We start from the raw sequence: 21,423 nt of genomic DNA on the forward strand, positions 1-21,423 counted from the left end.
CGTGCCCTAAGAGGCGAGGCGGCACAGCGCAGAGGCCAGGTTGATCACGTTGGAGCTGGTAGGCGGCATGCATGCCTCAATAAATTGGTGATTCTATATGGTGCAACCCACCTCTTGTCATTTGTGCTACACCAGACCAACACGGCTATCTCTCTGAAGATTAGAAAACATGACTATCAATTACCAAATGTTCTTTATGTTAACAATTGATAGCAATAAAAAAAATATAGACATAGAAACACAATAGCAGAAAAAATCATATGGCCCATCTAAGCTACCTATCTGTCCAATTTATCTAGCCTTACAATTCCCATTACTCCCCTCAGAGATCCTCTATATTTATCCCATGCTTTCTTGAATTCAGATACTGTTTTTGTCTCAACCACCTGCACTGGGAGGCCATTCCATGCATCCACAACCCATCTGTAAAGAAATACTTTCTAAGATTACTCCTGAGTCTACCCCTTTCACCCTCATCCCATGACCCCTCATTCTAGTGCCTTTCTGTTAAAAAAAAAAAAAAAAGAGACTTGACTTCTGTGCATGGAAACCTTTGACATATTTAAATGTCTCCCCTATCTTACCTTTCCTCTAGGGTATACATATTTAGATCTTTCAGTCTATTCCTATAGGCTTTACAATGAAGACCACTGACCATTTTAGTAGCCACCCTCTGGATCAAATTCATCCTGTTTATATCGTTTTAAAGGTGCAGAATTATATACAGTATTCCAAGTGAGGTTTCACTAGGGGTCTATTCAGTGGGAATATAAAAAAAATCTGATATCATTCAATGGGTGAAAATCAATTGGGGTGGAAAAATCCCAATCACCTTGTCGTCCAAATCCGCACTCTATTTTCTCTTTACAACTTCCAACTGTATAGAGTGCAGCCAGCCTGATTAAAAGAACTTATTCTCCCTAGATCCTCTCCTCACGAACTTTATGTAACCAACATGTCAGCTCAGACTTTTTTGTTTTATCTCTTTGCAATTGATCCACTACCGTTGCTTTGGAATTATCAAGAGCTTCTGTACCTTGTATTATAGTCCCTTGTATCTTGTATTATAGTATTTTAGCATGATACCATGTATTTAACATATATTTATTTCTGTTCCTCGTCTCATATAGTTGTTACTGTTCCATGTAAGGGCTATGCCTAAAAGTTCCTAGTTATATGTAAACCGATACGATGTGCAAACGGCTATCGGTATAGAAGAAATTCTAAATAAATAAATAAATAAATAAATAAATAAATACATACATACATACATACATAAATAAATAAACTTCCAAATGCACCTTAATAAGTTGACTTATACCCATTATGTCTTATGAATTCCAAAAGGGGATGTTCTATGGCATACTGTAAATACTAAGGCAAGCACTACCAATAAATTTGAGAGACTTATAATCCAACATGCCAAGGCTTATGATTGATGTTCATTCCTGTCATAGTATGCACAAAAGGAACTCATTTAGATTCACTACCCTCATCATACAAAAATATATTTAAACTGTAGTGTCACTTCAACAACAAAAAACAAACTCTCTCCACTAGCAGACATTTTGTCACAAAACACAAAAGCCTGCCAAAAAGATATTCAGAATTCATGTAATGAAACATGCCATATCATAACAGCACTAACACCTTGGATTTAAAAGGCAACAACACAGTCTATGAAAATATCACAGGAGGAGATAGAACATTGATAAACCTCCTATTGGAAAACAGAACAAGCTGGCGTGCCAATAGATCACGACACAGAAAGACAAGATAGCATAATCCCTCCCTGCAGTCAAACATATATAACCTAGAAATGCATACTCATTAAATGCAGAATAAAGAACAGCAATTTAAATATTAGAAACATGCAGACAAAAACTGAACTGAAACCCCAAGAAGCCAGACTCTGCATACAATGCAGCACAGGAGAAAAACATTTTACTCCTAAGAGAATTCTGCACAAAACTATTACAAATTCTGTATCTTTGACTAATAAATTTGTAGAATATTGCATTTGAAATTAAGTTACTCAGAACAATTTATACTGAATTATTTTAATATAAAGAGAGCAGAATTTTAAAATACTGTGTGCAGAATTTTACATTTTTTTTGTGCATAATTCTCCCAGGAGTAACACTGCTTCTTGTACTGTGCAAAATACAAACATATAGGAGATACACATCCCCAAAGTTTACATATACCAATTTCTAAAATGAAAATACAATGATTTTTTCTACTTTTGTGGTCTAGGCATTTTATTTTTCCAGTAACATTGGTCATAAAAACATAAGAACTTAAGAATTGTCATGCTCTGTTAGACCAAGGTCCATCAAGCCCAGCATCCCATCTCCAACAGTGGCCAATCCAGATTGCAAGTACCCAACAGATCCCATAAAGCAGACCTAATTCCTGTAACTCACTGCAAGGGCTTTCTTTAGTCTACTTGGCTAATAATGTGTTATGGATTTTTCCTCCAGGAACTCGTCCAAACCTCTTTTAAATCCCGCTATGCTAGTTACCTTGACCACATCCTCTTGCAACAAATTTGACAGCTTGTTAGAGCGCAGAATGAAAAAGTAATTGCTATAATTTGTTTTAAATCTGCTGATTGTTAATTTCATGGACAATGCCCTTATTTTAGTATTTGAAAAAGTAAATAACAGTCTCTTATTTACCCGTTCAGCTCCACTCATGATTTTATAAACTTCTATCGTGTCCCTTCTCAGTCTTCTCTTTTCAAGCTAAAGAGCCCTAGCTTGAACAGACTCTCATCATAGGAGAGATGTCCTACCCCCTTTATTATTTTTGGTGCTCTCCTCTGCACCTTTTCTAGTTCCTCTCTATCTTTTTTAAGATGAGATGACCAGAACAGCACACAATACTCAAGATGCAATTGTACCATGTCTTGATTCAGAGGCAATATGATATTTTCCATTTTATTCTCCATTCCTTTTCAGATCAATCCTAACAATCTATTTGCTTTTTTGTCCTCAGGCCTCACACTGAATCAGATTTCAACATATTGTCCAGAAGGACTCCAAGGTCCTTTTTCTAGGTGGTCACGCAATACAGAACCCAGCATTGTGTACCTGTAGTTGGGATTATTTTTCACTAGGGGCATCACTTTGGTCCCACTTTCTTTTTACCATTTTCCTGTTCAGCTTTCTTCCCCATCCAACAAACCCCCCCAATCCCTGAGTTCATGTTCACCACCTCCTTACGTTCCCCCTCCACCACCAGGGTTGTCTCTCAACAGCCCAAGTGCCAGCTTTACCCTCCCCAAGTTCCCACTTAGTTCCCCAGATATCTCTCTCACCCTGTCTCTCTTCCGCCTGGTCTTCCCCTCAGTCCACCCAGCCCCACCTCACGCACCTCCCCTCGCCCAATCGGAATCTCAGCTCACCCCACTCAATCCCCAAGTTTTCACTCTCCCACTTCACCCATCAGTCTCCACTTACCCTCCCCATCTCCCTGCTGTCCTGTACCCCTCCTCCTCTTCCCCAAGCCTCTCTTTCACTTGCCAGTCCCCATTTTTTCTCCCTATCTCCCTCTTGCACTGCCCCTTAATCCCCCAGTTTCTATGTATCCTCAGTCGTCCCCCCCCCAACTAGTCTGAGTTCCACATTTCTCAACTTCCCACCCAGGGCTGCTCTCGCCTTCCCCAATTTCCCACTTACATTTACCCAATCCTCAAATTCCTGCTTTAATGCCCCAATCCTCCCCATTTTTTTTTTAGTTGTTGCAGGTAACCTCAGCTAATGTACAGGCTACAGCTCCTACATTCATTCAGCTGCTGGGTTCTCCAGCACTTTATTGTCCTGTTGATAGTGGGAGAGCTGCAATGTGATGGCCCCAGCCAGTCCCTCTCTCCTTCATAGCTTTTTTTTTTTTTTTTTTAACTTTACTGAATCAACTAAGGCCAAAAAACACTCAGTTACTTGTCCCAAGGCAATGTTGTTTTCAGTCACAGTGCTGCCTGTCAGTGCCTGCACAAACTCACTTTCCCTTCTTCCACTTCGGAAGCTGCAGTCAGGCAGTTCTAATTGGATGGAAAGAGAGCTCTGTTACCCCAGGACTAGCAATAGACTGCTTTTTTTCTGCCTAGGAAAGGACTTGGAGCTGACAGTTCATGCAGTTAGTTAAAAACAAAAGAAAGCACGAGGGAGAGACAGGAAGGCAGGCTGGGGTCAGCATACTGCAGCTTAGACTGGAACACCAAAGAGAAGCAGTGCTCTGACTGAAAAACACAGCACTGCCGCGGAACCAGCAACAGAGCAGCATTAAAAATTGTTTTTCATATATGCAACAGGCAGGGGTCATCGAGGCACTGGTTTACCTGAAACAAGTACCAGCCTGCCTTTGCTCCCTCTAAAATCCAAGCCCAGCACATCTGCACAAGAAGGCAGCAAGGTAGAGATGGGAAAAGCAAGCTGGCCTGAGCAGAGACAGGAAGCTTACTGGTGCAGTTGAGCCACAAAGAAAGCACAGGGGTCTGGGAGGAAATGTCATGTGACTAACTTGACCGGCCCACTGGGCATGCCTGGTCCCCCGATAGGCCAATCTACCCCTGGTTTCTCTTGATCGGTGGCCTTTATTGTTACGATATGGAGACTGTTATGGCTGCACAACTGGGTGGATTGCACAGCGTCTAGGGCTTTTCTTAGCAAGCTTCCTTTCAAAGGGAAGTTATTGGTTGAAGAAAATCTAGAGAAGTGGCTTAAAAATCTGGGGGAGTCTAAGCCCTGAAACTCCCCAAGGATACAGCCCATTCAGCTTCCCTGGCTAGAGGTCATGGTCACTTCAGGGAGGCCAGGAGATAGACCAAGGAAGCAATTTACTTCCCAGATGAACAGGTTTCGAGGAAAGAATCAGCCCTTTTATGAAGCCAAGAAGACAAGGATTGACATTGCTGGACTTCTGGAGCTGGATGTTTGGCCCAATGGGTATAGGTGGGTATCCTCTGAAGTAGTCCTGGTAAGTCACCTTCAAAGGTTTTACTGCAAGTGGACCCACATCACCTTGGACTGGTGGGTCCTGGACTTTGTGCAGAACAGGCATTCTCTAGAGTTTGCTACTCCAGCTTCTTTTTTTTTTTATTTATAATTTTTATTGCTAATAACATATACTTGCATATCATCACAGCAAATATTATAAACAGAACAGCAATGCATTTTTTGTACATAACCAAAGTCCCCCCCCCCCCCACATGCTACACATAAAAAGTATATTAGCCTAGCAAGGCCTATGGTGGATATAAGGCATCATATATCTGTATGAAAAATAAGAAAGAGAAAGGAAAAAGGTAAAAGAACAATGGTCCAGTACAGTAGTGAGGAACATCCGATCATCAATTGTCGTCATTGAGAGGAAGTGGTCTCCATGCCATGTAGGGTTCCCAAATGAGATCATACTGCCTCAACTTGTGGTGTTTGAGCGCTGTGAGTCGGTAAAGCGTGCAGATTTTATCAAGACGACTCAGTATCTCAAATGAGGTCGGTGGTCTGGGGCGTTTCCAGGCAAGAGCAATTTCCATTTTGGTGGCAGTACAAAACTGGTGTATAAGAGTTTGCATGGGAGAAGAAAAAGAATCGTCCGGTATATTAAGCAGCGCAGTGGCATTTGTAAGCTGGCAGGGTGTCTAAGATAGCTGTAAGTGTATCCGAAATAGCTTGCCATACTGGTTTGATATGTGGGCAGTCCCACCACATATGCATGTATGAACCCTGCTGTTGGCACTGCCGCCAACACATGGAACTGGAAGCGGGACAAAATTTGTGAAGACAAAGGGGGTTGAAGTGCCACCGGAAGAGAAGTTTATAGTTCGATTCCGCAATCCACGCAGAAACGGAGCCGGAGGAGATCCTTAAAATAGATTTGAGACCACTCATCAGCCGTAAAAATGCGCTCTAAGTCCTGCTCCCAAGCCCTGAGATATGGTGGTTTGTTGGGTAGTCGGGTGTTAAGTAGTTTATATATTTTTGATATCAATCCCTGATGGGACCGGGAATCAACAGAATCTTTCAAAAAGAGGCCTCTCCCGAGTTAGAAGTCCTTTTCTCTCAAGAAACAATAAAAAGTGTTTAATTTGCAGATAAGAGAAATATTCAACAGAAGGTATATGGTACAAAGACTGCAGATTATCAAAGGTGTAGAAAGTATTATGCAAGATACAACGCTTTATCTGTGTGATGCCTCTAACTTTCCATCTCTGAAAAGTGGGAGCTGGTTGACACGGCGTGAAAAGCAAATTATGGAATAAAGAAGTCTAAGGGAAATAAGATGCCTGTCCCACTAATTTACTTTTCCTTGCAGACTATACGTGCAGAGTGTCTGGTGGTTGGCGCCATGAGAGTGTATGGTTGCCATGAGTTGCAGGGTTGCCATATCAGTGCCTCAAACGGCATTTCTGGAATCCACGCCTGCTCCATCTGGGCCCATTGCTTAGCCTCCTGTTTTCGATGCCAATCAATGATGGGGCGCAGCTGAGCAGCCACATAATACCATACTAAGTTCGGTAGGCCCAGACCCCCTTGATCTTTAGCTTGATATAGCACTGCATGGGACACCCTGGGTGGCCTGTGTCTCCATAGAAATCGTAACAACTTCTCTTGCCAAGACTTCAGTGTGGCATTGGGTATGGCTATTGGTAAGGTTTGGAAAAGATAAAGAAAACTAGGAAGGATATTCATTTTAATCGTAGCCAAGTATCCAAGCCAGGTCAAGGGAAGGCGATCCCATTTAACTAGGTCTTGATCAATTTTATATATGAGGGGTACATAATTAAAAGTGATAGAGATCAGAGATCTTTTTACCAATGTGAACTCCCAAATACTTAATCCTCGTGGCTGCCCATTTAAACAGGTGACCAAGTTTCAGAGTGGACTCCAATTGTGGGGAACAGGAAATATTCAGGATTTCAGACTTGTCCCAGTTAATTTTGAAGCCGGAGACCACACTAAAATGGGCAAATTCACGTTCTATCTCTGGTAGAGAGAGTTCAGGACTGGTTACTGTAAGCAGGATGTTGTCTGCAAAAAGCGACATTTTATAAGTCTGTGAAGCTAGTGTAAAGCCATGTATTGCAAGGTTAAGCCGAATTTGGGTGGCCATTGGTTCTAGGAAAATGGCGAAAAGGAGAGGAGAAAGAGAGGGGACACTCCTGCCTGGTTCCTCATTGTATTGGAAAGGAGGCAGAATGTCCCCTGTTAGTTTTTAAACAGGCGGTGGGGCATCTGTAAAGGGCCCATATCCAATTAAGAAAAGAGCCTCCAAAACGCATCATTTCGAGAGTACTAAAGAGAAAGGACCAATGAACCATGTCAAAGGCCTTTTCTGCGTCGATGGCCAACAACAGGGTGGGAGACTGTTGTCGCGTAGTTCCCCAAAGGGTATTTATGATCTTGCGTACGTTATCGCTAGCCATTCGATCTGGAATGAACCCAGCCTGGTCGGAATGTATGATTTGGGCTATAAAGCAGTTCAATCTATCGGCTAAAACTTTGGCCAGTAGTTTTAGGTCTAGGTTTATCAGTGAGATGGGTCTGTAGGATGCACATAGTGTGGGGTCTTGACCCGGCTTGGCTATTATGGTAATACTTGCCAGACTGGAATTTGGTAAAAGTGTACCTCCTTTGCGAAGAAAGTTAAAATGTTTTTGCAAAGGGACAACAATTTGTGGTACAAATGTTTTATAGAATTTAGCTGTAAGCCCATCTGGGCCCAGGGCTTTTCCTATTTTCAAGTTTTTAATCGCGGCTAGTATTTCAGCTGTGGTGATTTCGATATTAAGAAGTTTAGCCATTTCTGTAGTGAGGCCTGGGAGGGGGACTGATCGTAAATATTGGTCTATGGCCATTTGGGTGATATGAGGTTCTTCTGCATAAAGGGTTTGATAGAATTTGAGAAATTGAAGTGTGATAGCTGAGTTGGTTGATTCTATCTGGCCCAGTTCATTTTTAATTTTAAGAATATGATTTTGATAGGTAATTTTTTTTAGTTTGTGGGCCAGGAGTTTTCCTGCTTTGTTTTCCCCCTCAAAGTGCTCTTGTCACGTCAGAGCCATGGTGTGAGCTATATGATCCAAGTCTAACCTGTGTAGGTCTTCACGAGCCTTAACAAGTGTCGATAATGTTTTGGAGGATTTATTTTGTATATGCTGACATGCGAGATGTGTGCGGGCAGCTCTTTAAAACAGTCCCATACCACAATCGTGGATTGTACAGACTCTGCATTTGTTTGAAAATAATCTAAAATGATTTGGGAGACATCTTTAGTATAGGGGATGTCATGTAGAAGGGAGTCGTTGAGTCTCCAGAAACGGCGGCTCTGCTCCTTCCCGTGTATTTGAAGGTCAATAGAGATAGGCGCGTGGTCAGACCACGTAATGATGGCCACTTTAGCTTTTCGAAGTAGGTGATAAAGGGATTTGTCGACCATGAGATAATCAATTCTAGAATATGAGTCGTGTACTTGGGAATAGTAAGAGAAGGATCGTGAATGAGGAAAAGTGACCCTCCAGGCATCCACTAGATGAAACTCAGCCATGAAGGCTTTGAGTGCGCGTATATGGGGCTTAGCAATAGATGAGTGTCCTTTACATGTGTCAATTTATTTTTATTTATTTATTTATTTAAGGTTTTTATATACCGGCATTCATGATACAATCACATCATGATGGTTTACAGTTGAACAAGGGGTGCAAAATACATTAAAACTGGAACCTGTGCAAAGGAAATTGCAGTTACAAATAACAAGGATGATCGAACTGGGAGAAGAGAAAATACAGTAGTAATTTAACATCATGTAGAGTTATTTACAAAGAGCTGCTGTAGCTGAGTTATAGATGTTGATGAGGTGGTAGGAGGGGTCCGGAAAAGCTTGTTTAAACAGCCAAATCTTAAGTCTTTTTCGGAATGTTGGTAGGCAAGGCTCCTGACGGAGATTCGGTGGGATGGAATTCCAGAGTGATGGTCCAGCTGTCGAGAAGGCCCATTCACTTAAAGTTATATGTCGAGTGGATTTGGTATGAGTTACCTGGAGGGATCCTCTGTATGCTTCTCTGGTGGGTCTTGAGGAGTGATGTTGGCTGAGCGGGAATTGTAGGTCAAGTGTTATAAGGTGGTGGATGATTTTGTATATAATGGTGATGGACTTGAAGATGATTCTGAAGTGTATAGGGAGCCAATGTAGGTTTTTTAGAATAGGGGATATATGGTCTCTTATCCTGGTGTTAGTGAGAATTCTTGCTGCTGCATTTTGGATCATCTGTAGAGGTTTGGTGTACGAAGATGGGAGACCTAGTAGGATTGATGGAGACAGTGCGACATGAAAGTCTCCTCCCATGATAAGCTTGCCTGTATTATTGTGAAGTAAAATTTGGTGGATGTCCTGAAAGAAATCAGCCTGATCTTTGTTGGGGGCATAAACATTAAGCAGAGTATATACAGTCTCGTTAATTGTAATGCATAACAACAGATTTCAACCTCCAGGGTCAAATAAACAGAAAGTGCATTCAACTACAAGGTTGGAGGCAAAAAGAATACCCACCCCCGTGTATTTAGCAGATTTATATTATTGGCCGAGTAGTACTGATGGTTAAATCAAGGAGATTTCATAAGAGATTCATATCTTCTCGAGAGATGAGTTTCCTGTAGAAAAACGATCTCTGGGTTCAGAACAGTGAGTTCGCGAAATAAGAGAGACCTTTTTTGCGGTGAGTTTAAGCCCTTAGTGCTGATAGATAATATTTGAAGCTTCATCATAATTACAATTTAAATGGTGAAATATGTAAAAGTGCCACCAACCTTGTACACCAAAAGGTAGTTAAACAAGCCCTCGTAGAGTAGGCCGCATTAAGGTATCTCCCTGACCAAGAGAGGATAGTACTAGAATCCATAAAAGATATTTAGACCATGAAAAGTACATATAGACTGTGACTGTTGCCCAATATACCAAATAAGAATTACAGATACACAGATCATCAGAACGATTATAATGTGTTGCATGAATTCCCTGAGGACGCTGATAATCCTCATACAACTTAACTTGGCCTGCGGAACTCTCCAAGCAGGCTATCGCCTTCTCTTTCCTGGGGGTAAGAATAACAATCGAGATGGAGAACCGCCGCCATCCGTCATCTAACGTATGTAAACATTAAAGAGCCCTAAAGGTTCTTAGGCATCATCTGAGTTTACTTTGAAAGAGCAAAGGAACACTGAGAATGAAAAATAAAAATTAAGGAGCATCTCATGACCATAGTTACATTAGGTTAAGTTAAGGGTCACCTCTACAGAATAGCCGAACAAGATATGAAAAGACAGCTCAAGAGGATCCCTGGCCTGAGAGGATCCCCCAGAATGCCGGCGCAACCTGTTATTACGCTTTCCTACTCGTTGCCAGGCAGGGTATGGTATGGCAAGAGCAGACGGTCTTGCTTCCTTAGTGGTCGGCTGCATGCTGGTGAAGCCTCGTGGCGCAAGTATGGGGATAGCCTCATTTGGAGTTGTGATTTTATGTGAAGTGCCATCCATGGTGAAAGAAAGTCCAAACGGGTGTAGCCAGCGGTACTTGATAGTATTATGTCTGAGGAATGTGGTGATCTCCCTTAAGGATTGTTGGTTTTGCAGGGTAGCCGTAGAGAGATCAGGTTAAATAGAGAAATCCTGGCCTTCCCATTTCCAAATATTTTGAGATCTGGCTGCCTGCACTACTTGCTCCTTTACTGTATAATCACTGAAGCATGCAATTATGTTGCGACTGCGATTCGGTATAGGGGCCCTGAGTGCTCTATGAGCCCTCTCAAGTCTGATGTCTTGGGGTGTAAAATTGGCTGCAGAGCTTTTCTCTGCCAGTAGATGCAGGCACAACCGTTTAATGAGATCAGGGCAATTCTCCGAGGCCGGAGTTTCAGTGAAGCCTTGAAATCTCAAATTGTTGCGGCGGGCCCTGTTCTCTAAATCAGCTATCTTTTCCATAAGTTGCTGGCACTTAGATTGCACCGCGTCGCAAGTATTTTTATTTGATGTTGTGGCCTCCGTTTGGCAGTCCATGCGGACATCTAGCTCTACATGCGCCAGAAGTTCCTGTCGGCACGCAAATTCACAAACCAATCCCGAAATTCTGCGCGAGTGGGATGTCCGAGTTATTTGCGATCGCTGGTTCTGGAGTTGGAGCGATAGCGGTCAGGCTATGGGGCCGCGAGCGAGCGCCATCTTGAAGCGCGGCCGCACTATCATCGGAGCCCTCAGAGAGCTGTCGACCATCTTTACTGAAAGTAAAGCATTGAAACTCCAGATTTTTTTGCTTCGTCGCCATTAAGGTTCTTACACCTCACGTTTCTAATGCTGTGTTGCTGCAAAACTGTGTGTTTTTGGCTCAGATGATGCCGGATAAGCTGGAAAATGGCAGGAGCTCTCAAATCAGGCAGCCATCTCCGGTCATGATGTCACAAGCCCCCCCTCTGCTACTCCAGTTTCTGATGCCTTTATGGTGTTCCCATATGTGTTCCCCTCCAAAGGGGAACCGGAAGCTGTAGTCCCAGTTCTGCTTGGGTGCTAGGTTGGTAATCTTTCTGTTTTGTGGTTCCAAAGGAGGATGGTTCCTTCAGACCTATCCTGGATTTCAATGTCGCCGCATTTCCTGCTTCAGGATGGAAACTCTGCTCCATAATATTGGCAGTAAGGCTAGATCTTTTGACCCTAGATCTAGCTAAGGCATACTTCCACATTCCTATCAGAGAGAAGCACCAGAGGTTCTTTCAATTTTGCATCCCAAAGGAAGCACTTCTAGTTCAGGGCTCTTCCTTTCAGGCTCACCACAGCACCAAAGACCTTTTCCAAGACGATAGTGGTCATGACATCCTTATGCAAGGAAGGCATCATGGCTCATCTATATCTGGATGGATAGCTAATAAAGCCAAATCAATTCAGGAGAGCCAATCAGCTTCAGCCAGAGTGGTTCAGGTCCTGGAAGGCTGGGTGGTGAATTATATGAAGAGCAATCTGATTCCCTCCCAGTATCTGAGGGCTTCCTTTGATACAAAGCTAAGCCGTGTTTTTCTAACTCAGAAAAGAGACACTCAACAAGCTATTAGCTCAGGTGCAAGAATGTCTGCCTCAAAGGGCTCCAGGATGTGGGATTACCTCTAACTTCTGGGTTTCATGGCTGCCACATTGGATCTAGATGGGCCACAGCACACTTGTGCACTCTTCAAATGTTCTTGATGACTCACTGGTCCTCGCAATTGCAGGTCCATCTCCCTGTTCATAAGGAAAAGTCTAGCTTCATGGGCAATTCCTATGAATCTACTGAAGGGAATAGATCTACAGCATCCCAGATGGATTACAGTTACAGACGTGCTGAGGAGCTTAATGCTGCAATCATGTCCAAAGAGGAAGCATTGTGGTCCATAAATAGTTTGGAAACCAGGGCTATCCGATTGGTTCTGTTGCAATTCTTTTCCTTATGTGAAGAGGGTGTCAGTTTGGATGCTCTTGGACAAAACCATGGTGGTAGCTTATGTTAATAGGCAAGAAGGCATTCTGAGTCTGATGGTGGCCCAAGAAGCCTACTGTTCCAGTGGACAGAGCAGAATCTACTGCAGCTGTTATTGTAGGAGTGGAAAAAATTCAAGCCAACTAAATCAGAAATATGTTGCATCCCAAAGAATGCTGGGAGGCTTTCCAGAAAATGAAAGACTGATGCGGCATCCTTCATATGGATCAGATGGCAACTCACAAGAACTCAAAGGCAGACAAATTCTTCAGCTGCCAGAAAGTATAGGGTTTCAGTAATGCTGAAATATTAATCAAGCCTTGACGAAGAATGAACTCCTTTATTTTATTTTTTTTTTGCCTCAGCCTCTCTCAAGCAGGACACTTACATGAATAAATCACCCACCAACAGTCATTCTGGTAGCCCCAGATTGACCAAGGAGACGTGGTATGCAGATATGGTGAGGCAAAATTCTTATGTTCTCTCCATCTTTCCAGTGGTCATGGCCGACTGTGCCAATGGAAGGTTCTGGAGGAGGAGCCTGTTTTGTCTTACAGCCTGGCACTTGAGAAGTTCACTTATGCAGGAAAGGATATTCTTCAAGAGTGATTTCATGGACATATGTCTGGTGATATACTCATCATCTCTGTTAAAGGGGAAGTATTTTCTTTTTATGAATATTGAAAAAGTTTCAAAAATATTTTATTAGCGGACCGATGATTAAAGGTGACCCAGAGCGGTGAAAATACTGAATGGCATAAATTATTCAGCATCCGAGAGGTGGTATGAAGGTCCTAATTTAAATATTTAAACTCTCACAAGCCTTCTCTGTACTTATAAAGTTTCAAATTAATTATCAGCAATATTTTTTCAAGCTCTTTATTTTTGTTGTGTGAAATTCACCAGACTGTTTTTTGTGATATACTCATCATCGACATATGTTCGGGTCTGGTATCTTTTTGAAGCCTGTTGCAAAGTCCTGATGATTTTTCCCTAACAGGAGGACATTCCAACCATTTTGACCTTTTTCACAGAGAGGTTTCAATAAGACTTGGTCCTCAATTCTTGCAGGGTTCAAGTTGCAGCTATTTCATGTCACAAAAATTGGCTCCCATACTCCCTGCATTAGCAGCCCCACTTGGCCATTGTTCTCATGATCACAGGCCTTCCCTTCCGGCACAGCTGCACACTACTGGCAAGGACAGAGACACCATACCACTTAGAGAGTCACAGATACCTTTTCTGAGAGCTCTCAGTGCTGGCTGAAAAAAGAAAAATGAATAGTATCTTACCCCAAGCCACCCAGCGAGGCCTGCCAAAGGAAGAGCCTGCCTAACACAGGCTAAGGCCAACTTACCCCCTTCCTGCCAACCACAATTAAGATCCCTTCAGCCAAGGCTGCCACTCCTCTAAATCCCATTTTCTTCTTTTCTTTTATAGCTTTATGCTGACAAAGAAAAGGCCAGGGAGAAAGAGAGAAAGAAAAACCCCTGGGGGGGAATACCTGCCCTTACTAGGTGACCCCCTTGGCTCAACTAGGATCCCTAGGAACCTTGGCAGCCACCCACCACAGTCCGTTCTACCAGAGACCACTGAGGAACCCTGGGAATCTAACTAGGACACCTGCTCTATTAGGGAAAAAGTGGGGAAAGAAAAGTTGGCCTAGGAGCCAAAGTCCTGCTCTACCAGGGAAAACAATCCTAAGACTGTTGCCCTGGGAACAAGATCGAGCACCTGCTCCACCTCACCAAGGCCCAAAGACCGAGAAACCTGGGAGCAAAAGAATATTGCTTTAACTCGTGCCTAGTCTCCACTCTCCTTATAGTAGTGATGTCACTGAAAAGTTGTGGTCCTCTGTCTTCATCTGCTGGCACAGTGGTATAAACCCATGCATCTGGACTGGTCTAACAGAATAAGAAAACCAGCATTTGTTTCTACAACTAATGGTTTTCAATCCAGTCCTGGAGGACCACCCAAACCAGTCCAATTTTCAGGATATCAACTATGAATGTACATGGGATAGATTTGCATACAATGGAGGTAGAGCATGCAAATCTATTTCATGCATATTTATTATGGATATCTTGAAAACCAGACAGACTGGAGATACTGCAGGACCAGGGCAAAAACTATTGTTCTAAAGCCTACTGTGTAGCTTTAGAATGAATGTGTGTAAGTTTCAGCAATTTTTATATTTGGTTGCCTGCCCAATGGTAAAACAGAATCCCCAGATATTTTACAGAGAGAATACTCCCCCAACTTACCATAGATTCTTGTTTACTGGAATAAATCCTTCATTTTGTGAACATTTTGTCAATATAGCTGAAATGATGCCCTAATAAAACAGAATATATAATGAGATTTAAAAATCTATAGCAACACATTTTAGCCAAAGATGTACAAGAAAATAAGTTTCACTAAGAAACAAAGCTAGACATACACAGATTCTAGATTCTTTTTGGATGATTTCAGTTTCCCAGAACAGAGACAGGAAAACCTCTATGGCCAATTCATGAGGGTCTTTGTCAAATGCCTTCTGAAAATCCAAATACACTACATCTACCAATTCACCTTTATCCACATGTTTATTAACCCCTTCAAAAAAATGAAGCAGATTTGTTAGGCAAGACTTCCCTTGGGTAAATCCATGTTGACTGTGTCCCATTAAATCATGTCTTTCTATATGCTCTACGATTTTGATCTTGAGAATAGTTTCCACTATTTTTCCCGGCACTGAAGTCAGGCTCACTGGTCTATAGTTACCCGGATCGCCCCTTGAGCCTTTTTTAAATATTACATTGGCCACCCTCCAGTCTTCAGGTACAGTGGATGATTTTAATGATAGGTAACAAATTTTAACTAATAGATCAGAAATTTCATTTTTTAATTCCTTCAGAACCCTAGGATGCATACCATCTGGTCCAGGTGATTTTGTCAATCTGGCCTACTACATCTTCCAGGTTCACAGTGATTTCGTTCAGTTCGTCTGACTCATCATCCCTGAAAACCATCTCTGAAACTGGTATCTCCCCAACAACCTCATTAGTAAACATGGAGGCAAATAATTTATTTAGTCTTTCTGCAATGGCCTTATCTTCCCTAAGAGCCCCTTTAACCCCTCTGTCATCTAATGGTCCAACCGACTCCCTCACAGGTTTCTTGCTTTGGATATATTTTAAAAAGTTTTTATTATGAGTTTTTGCCTCTATGGCCAACTTCATTTCAAATTCTCTCTTCGCCTGTCTTATCAATGTTTTACACTTACCTTGACAATGCTTATGTTTTATCCTATTTTCTTCAGATGGATCCTTCTTCCAATTTTTGAAGGATGTTTTTTTTGGCTAAAATAGCCTCTTTCACCTCACCTTTTAACCATGACAGTAATCGTTTTGCCTTCCTTCCACCTTTCTTAATGCGCGGAATACATATGGACTGTGGCTCTAGGATTGTATTTTTAAACAATGTCCAAGCCTGTTGAACACTTTTAACCTTTGCAGCTGCACCTTTCAGTTTTTTTCTAACTATTTTCCTCATTTTATCAAAGTTTCCCTTTTTAAAATTTAGTGTTAGAGCTGCAGATTTACTTATTGTCCCCCTTCCAGTTATTAGTTTAAATTTGATCATGTTATGATCACTGTTGCCAAGTGGCCCCACCACCGTTACTTCTCTCACCAAATCTTGCGTTCCACTAAGAATTAAATCTAAAATAGCTCCCTCTCTTGTTGGTTCCTGAACCAATTGCTCCATGAAGCAATCATTTATTACATCCAGGAACTTTATGTCTCTAGCAAGTCCTGATGTTACATTTACCCAGTCTATATTGGGGTAATTGAAATCTCCCATTATTATTGCACTGCCAAATTGGTTTGCTTCCCTGATTTCTCTTAGCATTTCATCATCTGTCTGATCATTTTGTCCAGGTGGATGGTAGATACTCCTATCACTATACTCTTACCCAACACACATGGGATTTCTACCCATTTAGATTCTACTGAGTATTTACTCTCTTGTATGATCTTTATCCTGATGGACTCTATACCCTCCCGGACATAAAGTGCCACACCCCCACCAAGTTGATCCTCCCTATCATTGCGATATAATTTGTACCCTGATATAGCACTGTCCCATTGGTTATCCTCCTTCCACCAAGTCTCTGTGATGCCAATTATGTCAATCTCATCATTTGCTGCTATACACTCTAACTCTCCCATCTTACTTCTTAGACTTCTGGCATTGGCATACAGACATTTCAAAGTGTGGTTTTTGCTTGTTTTAACAACCTGCTTTTCAGTTGTTTGGGATAATTTGGAAATCATTAGCTTTGGTGATTTTTTTACATATAAGAATATGAACTATGTTTGCTTTTAATGGAACCTCTCTGTTGGGATGCCATAACTCTCCAGTTTCATTAGTATCCTTCAAGGATACATTTCTCCGAACCATGCACTGCTGAGTGACTGTCGGCTTTCCCCCTTGTTCTAGTTTAAAAGCTGCTCTATCTCCTTTTTGAAAGTTAGTGCCAGCAGCTTGGTTCCACTCTGGTTAAGGTGGAGCCCATCCTTTCGGAAAAGTCTCCCCTTTCCCCAAAGGTTTCCCCAGTTCCTTAACAAAGCTGAATCCCTGGTCCCTGCACCATCGTCTCATCCACGCATTGAAACTCTGGAGCTCTGCCTGCCTCTGGGGACCTGCACGTGGAACAGGAAGCATTTCTAAGAATGCCACCCTGGAGGTTCTGGATTTCAGCTTTCTACCTAAAATCCTAAATTTGGCTTCCAGAACCTCTCTCCCACAATTTCCTATGTCGTTGGTGCCCACATGTACTACGACAGCCGGCTCCTCCCCAGCACTGTCTATAATTCTATCTAGGTGACGCGTGAGGTCTGCCACCTTCGCACCAGGCAGGCAAGTTACCAGGCGGTCCTCACGTCCACCAGCCACCCTGCTATCTACATTTCTAATAATCGAATCACCAACTATGATGGCCGGCCTAACCCTTCCCTCCTGGGCAGTAGCCCTCGGAGATTTGTCCTCAGTGCGAGAGGACAAAACATCACCTGGAGAGCAGGTCCTTGCTACAGGATCAATTCCTGCTACACCAGGGTGATGTTCTCCTACTGGGAGACCTTTCTGATCCAAGGCAGCACTGGGGCTGCCAGAATGGATATGGGACTTAGCTACTATGTCCCTGAAGGTCTCGTCAATGTTCCTCTCTGTTTCCCTCAGCTCCTCCAAGTCTGCTACTCTAGCCTCCAGAGATCGGACTTGTTCCCTGAGAGCCAGGAGCTCTTTGCACCGAGTGCACACATACAATCTCTCTCACCGGCGGGTAAAAAAATCATACATGTGACACTCAATGCAAAAGACTGGAAAGCCCCCCTCTTGATTCTGTTTGGATTATTTCCCCCATTTTAACAAACTCTTCCTCCCACTGTTCCTAGCCTAGTCATTTCAGCAATGGTGTTGAATCCAGGAGACATACACCAAAGCTCCTTCTGGTACTCTGTACTCTGGATTCTAAACCCAGCCTCTCCCAAGTGGTTGTGAAACCCATGCCTGGTCAACTAGGTGGATAGAAAACCTGATCCAAGAATTGAACCAGGAACCTTCCGTACAGAAGCAAGCAATACTGCCACCGAGCCAGCCTCGGATTTTCCTTTTAAGAAAACTGGTCATCCATTTAGAACCACTATTTACAGTATGGGCTTGAAGGATGTGAACAATCGTGTTCAGCCCTTCAAAAGAATAAAAACTTTTATTTGAAAAGGGAAACTTCAATGGACCTCCACTTACCATTATAATGCCCCATATAAAAAACCTTATGATGATTTGTTTGTGCTGGTCTTTGTAAAACAAAAGTATTTTTCCTGCCTGAAAAACAACATAAAAACAAAGCGAGATTATCAGCAATAGTTTGGTTTTATGCTATAGAACCCTTTGAAGGATTTGAGACAGGAATTTCATGATCTAGAAAAATGAAAATTAAACCAAGCATTTGCTAAGCTTTTGCCCCACATTTTGTTGGTATCAACAGATCTTGCATTTGAAATCTCTGATTACTATAAATCACTGCTTCTGTGAATAAAACTTTTTCCTTTAAAGGGAGGGATCTCACAATAAACTGCCTTCTAATAATAAATATCTTAATTCACTGTAGAGTGGGCTGTACTGCTTTTCAGGGGAATTTTATAAATTACTTTAAAGCTCAGCCTCAACTTATTTACTAGACTTCCTGAGAGATTTAATCCCAATGATAAAGTAAACAGCTATAGAGGAACTATCTCATCACACACAGAGCCATCCATGTCTACCAGCCATGGAAGTAGAGAGGAATCTGATACTATAATAGCACATCTTCCCATTTCCAATATTTCAACTTTTCTATCTCAGGTACTGCAACAAAAAATTATATTTTTTGAAAAGAAAATCAATAAGAAAATAGGGTGATTAAGCTGGCAAATGTTTTAAGAGGTTAGCTTTTGGAACTACTAAATTAACCTTCAGTAGTCCCAAAACTTGCATATTAAAATATTTGTTAATCTAATATAGAGACTCAATAAACTCCCAGACCCAACAATAAGGGCAAAATTTAGACTTACCTGTTAATTTTCTTTTCTTAAATCTGCTAGACCAGTCCAAATGCATGGGTTTATGCCATTTTATGAGTAGATAGAGACAAATGACCATACCTTTCCAGCGACATCGCTGCTATAAGGAGTGGTGCAGACAAGGAACTTGCCAACATCCTTACATCAAAGCAAAGAGTTAAAAACAACCTAAATCCTAAAGAATAAACTACAAAAACTTGAAACCGAAGAGAATCTTCCAGCAATCACCCAAGGCCCTTGTAATGCAAGATGGATTAAAAGGGGAGAACATAGAACAAGTAGCCAAAATATTCAGAAAAGGAGACAAGTGAGAGACTGTGAACCTTTAGTGAGACCAAAGAGCTCTCACTTGAGAACAAGTGAATCACAGCCAATGCCTTCCTAGTCAGAATTCAAGGAAAGGAAAGTGACAGATGAGACTAAATTTCTCTTTCCTTATCTTGCTAGACAAATCCAGATTCATGGCAAATACCCAAGGCCCTTGTAATGCAAGATGGAATTTGACGGGCTGCCCTGAAAATGCCTGCCCCAATGGTTGCATCTACTTTAGCTTGTACATACAGTAAATGAATGTAAGGCAAATCAAGTGGACACCTAACAAATGTCCTCTGGAAGAAATCACTATCACTTCCACTCAAGAAGAAGCCCTCGCTGAATCAGTAAGGAGTGCTCTTGGGCAAGGATGGCACAGGATGAAAAGTGACTAACGGCAGGAAAACCTAGGTAAACATCTCTGTAAGATAAGGCTTGTACTTCAGAAATACGTCTGGTTGAACAAATGGAGATGCATACCTAATGGGTTTGAAGGGGTGACCTGTGGGGTAGAAGCCAATCATTCTCAACAAGGATGTGAGCAACTGAACCTGCAGCTGTGTACACAGACTGAATCAAAGTACAGGCCTAAGCAATACAAAGATGGAGTCTTCTGCCAATGTGATGATTTTGACAACTTCATGTGAGACTAAATCACACAGAGAAGGAGAAACTGCAATTATTGTTCCCTATCGGATGTCTGTCTACACCTCCCTTGTGCTAGTACTACTGAGCATGTCCTTGGTGGAAACTTTGTATCTAGCCATGAAATCAGCTATGAAGTGAGTATTGTTCAGCAAATGTCCGCTGATGAACCTCACTACTAACAGTGAAAATATTCACATACATCTGGACTCATAAGATGTCATCAGCAGTCCACCAATCCTGTATCTATAGATGGTGATGACATTCAATCACGAAGCTCCGAACACAGAACACAGAACACAGAACAAGACTTTTTTCTTGTAACTTTTTCCTGGGGGACCTTTTCCCAACAATTATTTCTAACAGAACTTTAACTGTTGCAGTTCACTATACCTCAGGGAGAAGGAATAGCTTAGTGGTTAGAGCAGTGGGCTACGAACCAGGAGACCAGGGTTCGAGTCCTGCTGTCACTCCTTGTGACCTTGGGCAAGTCACTTTACCCTCCATTGCCTCAGGTACAAAACTTAGATTGTAAGCCTTCTGGGGATAGGGAAATACCTACAGTACCTGAATGTAAACAGATGTGATATCTCAGATCGAATGTCGTATATAAAAATAATAAATAAATAAGTTTAAGGCTGAGTTCCTTGCTCATTAATCTTAGAGTAGCTGCCTTGTCATACTTGTCAACTTTATCCCTTCTGGAACCTGGCAAGCCAATTCCTTCTTTACCCTGCTCCTGCCAACATATCTCACAGAGACACTTGTGAGACATCTGGGTTCTATTTTCATTGGTATTGGGATAATCTGTCATTTGCCTACAGGGGTGTTGCTGGATTCTCTCATGCCATGCTGTGAGACAGGTCCTCCATCTCTGCAGAAGTGTGACCCACCAACGGCTAAGGGTGAGAAACTGACAATCTTTCAGCTGGGTTAATTAGTTTGGCATTGCATATTTGTCAAGTGTAGGTCGACTTGGAGATAACATGAGTTTATGCTAATTTTCCACAACAGTGCTTTTCTCTGTAAACAGAAATGTAGCAAGAGTCTTCGGCACCCAGGGACCAATGCATATGTGTTGTCTCTCCTGTGCCCCCCTTCTCCCCCACCACACAGCACCACTGCGCAGGGTCTCTTCACTGGGGAGAGGTGGGAACCCTGCCAGCATGTCACTATAGGGCGCCACTGCAGTGTCAGTTCTAAATATTTTGCAGCAAACAATTACTGTATTGGCCTCTCCTCATTCTGGGCTTTTTTTTTGTTTTTAACATAAGCGAATCTTACAACTTTGTGCCCAGCTTTCCCTTCCCACCATGATCCTCTCCACAAACAATTTCAAATTATGCATTTATAGTAAAAGAAT

The 21,423-nt window shown here is 42.1% G+C and overlaps 1 protein-coding gene across 1 annotated transcript in view; it reads right to left on the reverse strand.

The window, feature by feature from the left end:
• HGSNAT (heparan-alpha-glucosaminide N-acetyltransferase) overlaps positions 1-21,423 on the reverse strand; it is a 188,235-nt gene that overhangs the window by 27,770 nt on the left and 139,042 nt on the right. The window contains 2 exon segments of the mRNA XM_029601179.1: positions 14,763-14,833; positions 18,289-18,366. Of these exon segments, the coding sequence (XP_029457039.1) occupies positions 14,763-14,833; positions 18,289-18,366 (149 nt within the window).

The sequence above is a fragment of the Rhinatrema bivittatum genome, chromosome 1 (assembly GCF_901001135.1).
Source record: "Rhinatrema bivittatum chromosome 1, aRhiBiv1.1, whole genome shotgun sequence".
NCBI classification, from domain to species: Eukaryota; Metazoa; Chordata; class Amphibia; order Gymnophiona; family Rhinatrematidae; genus Rhinatrema; species Rhinatrema bivittatum.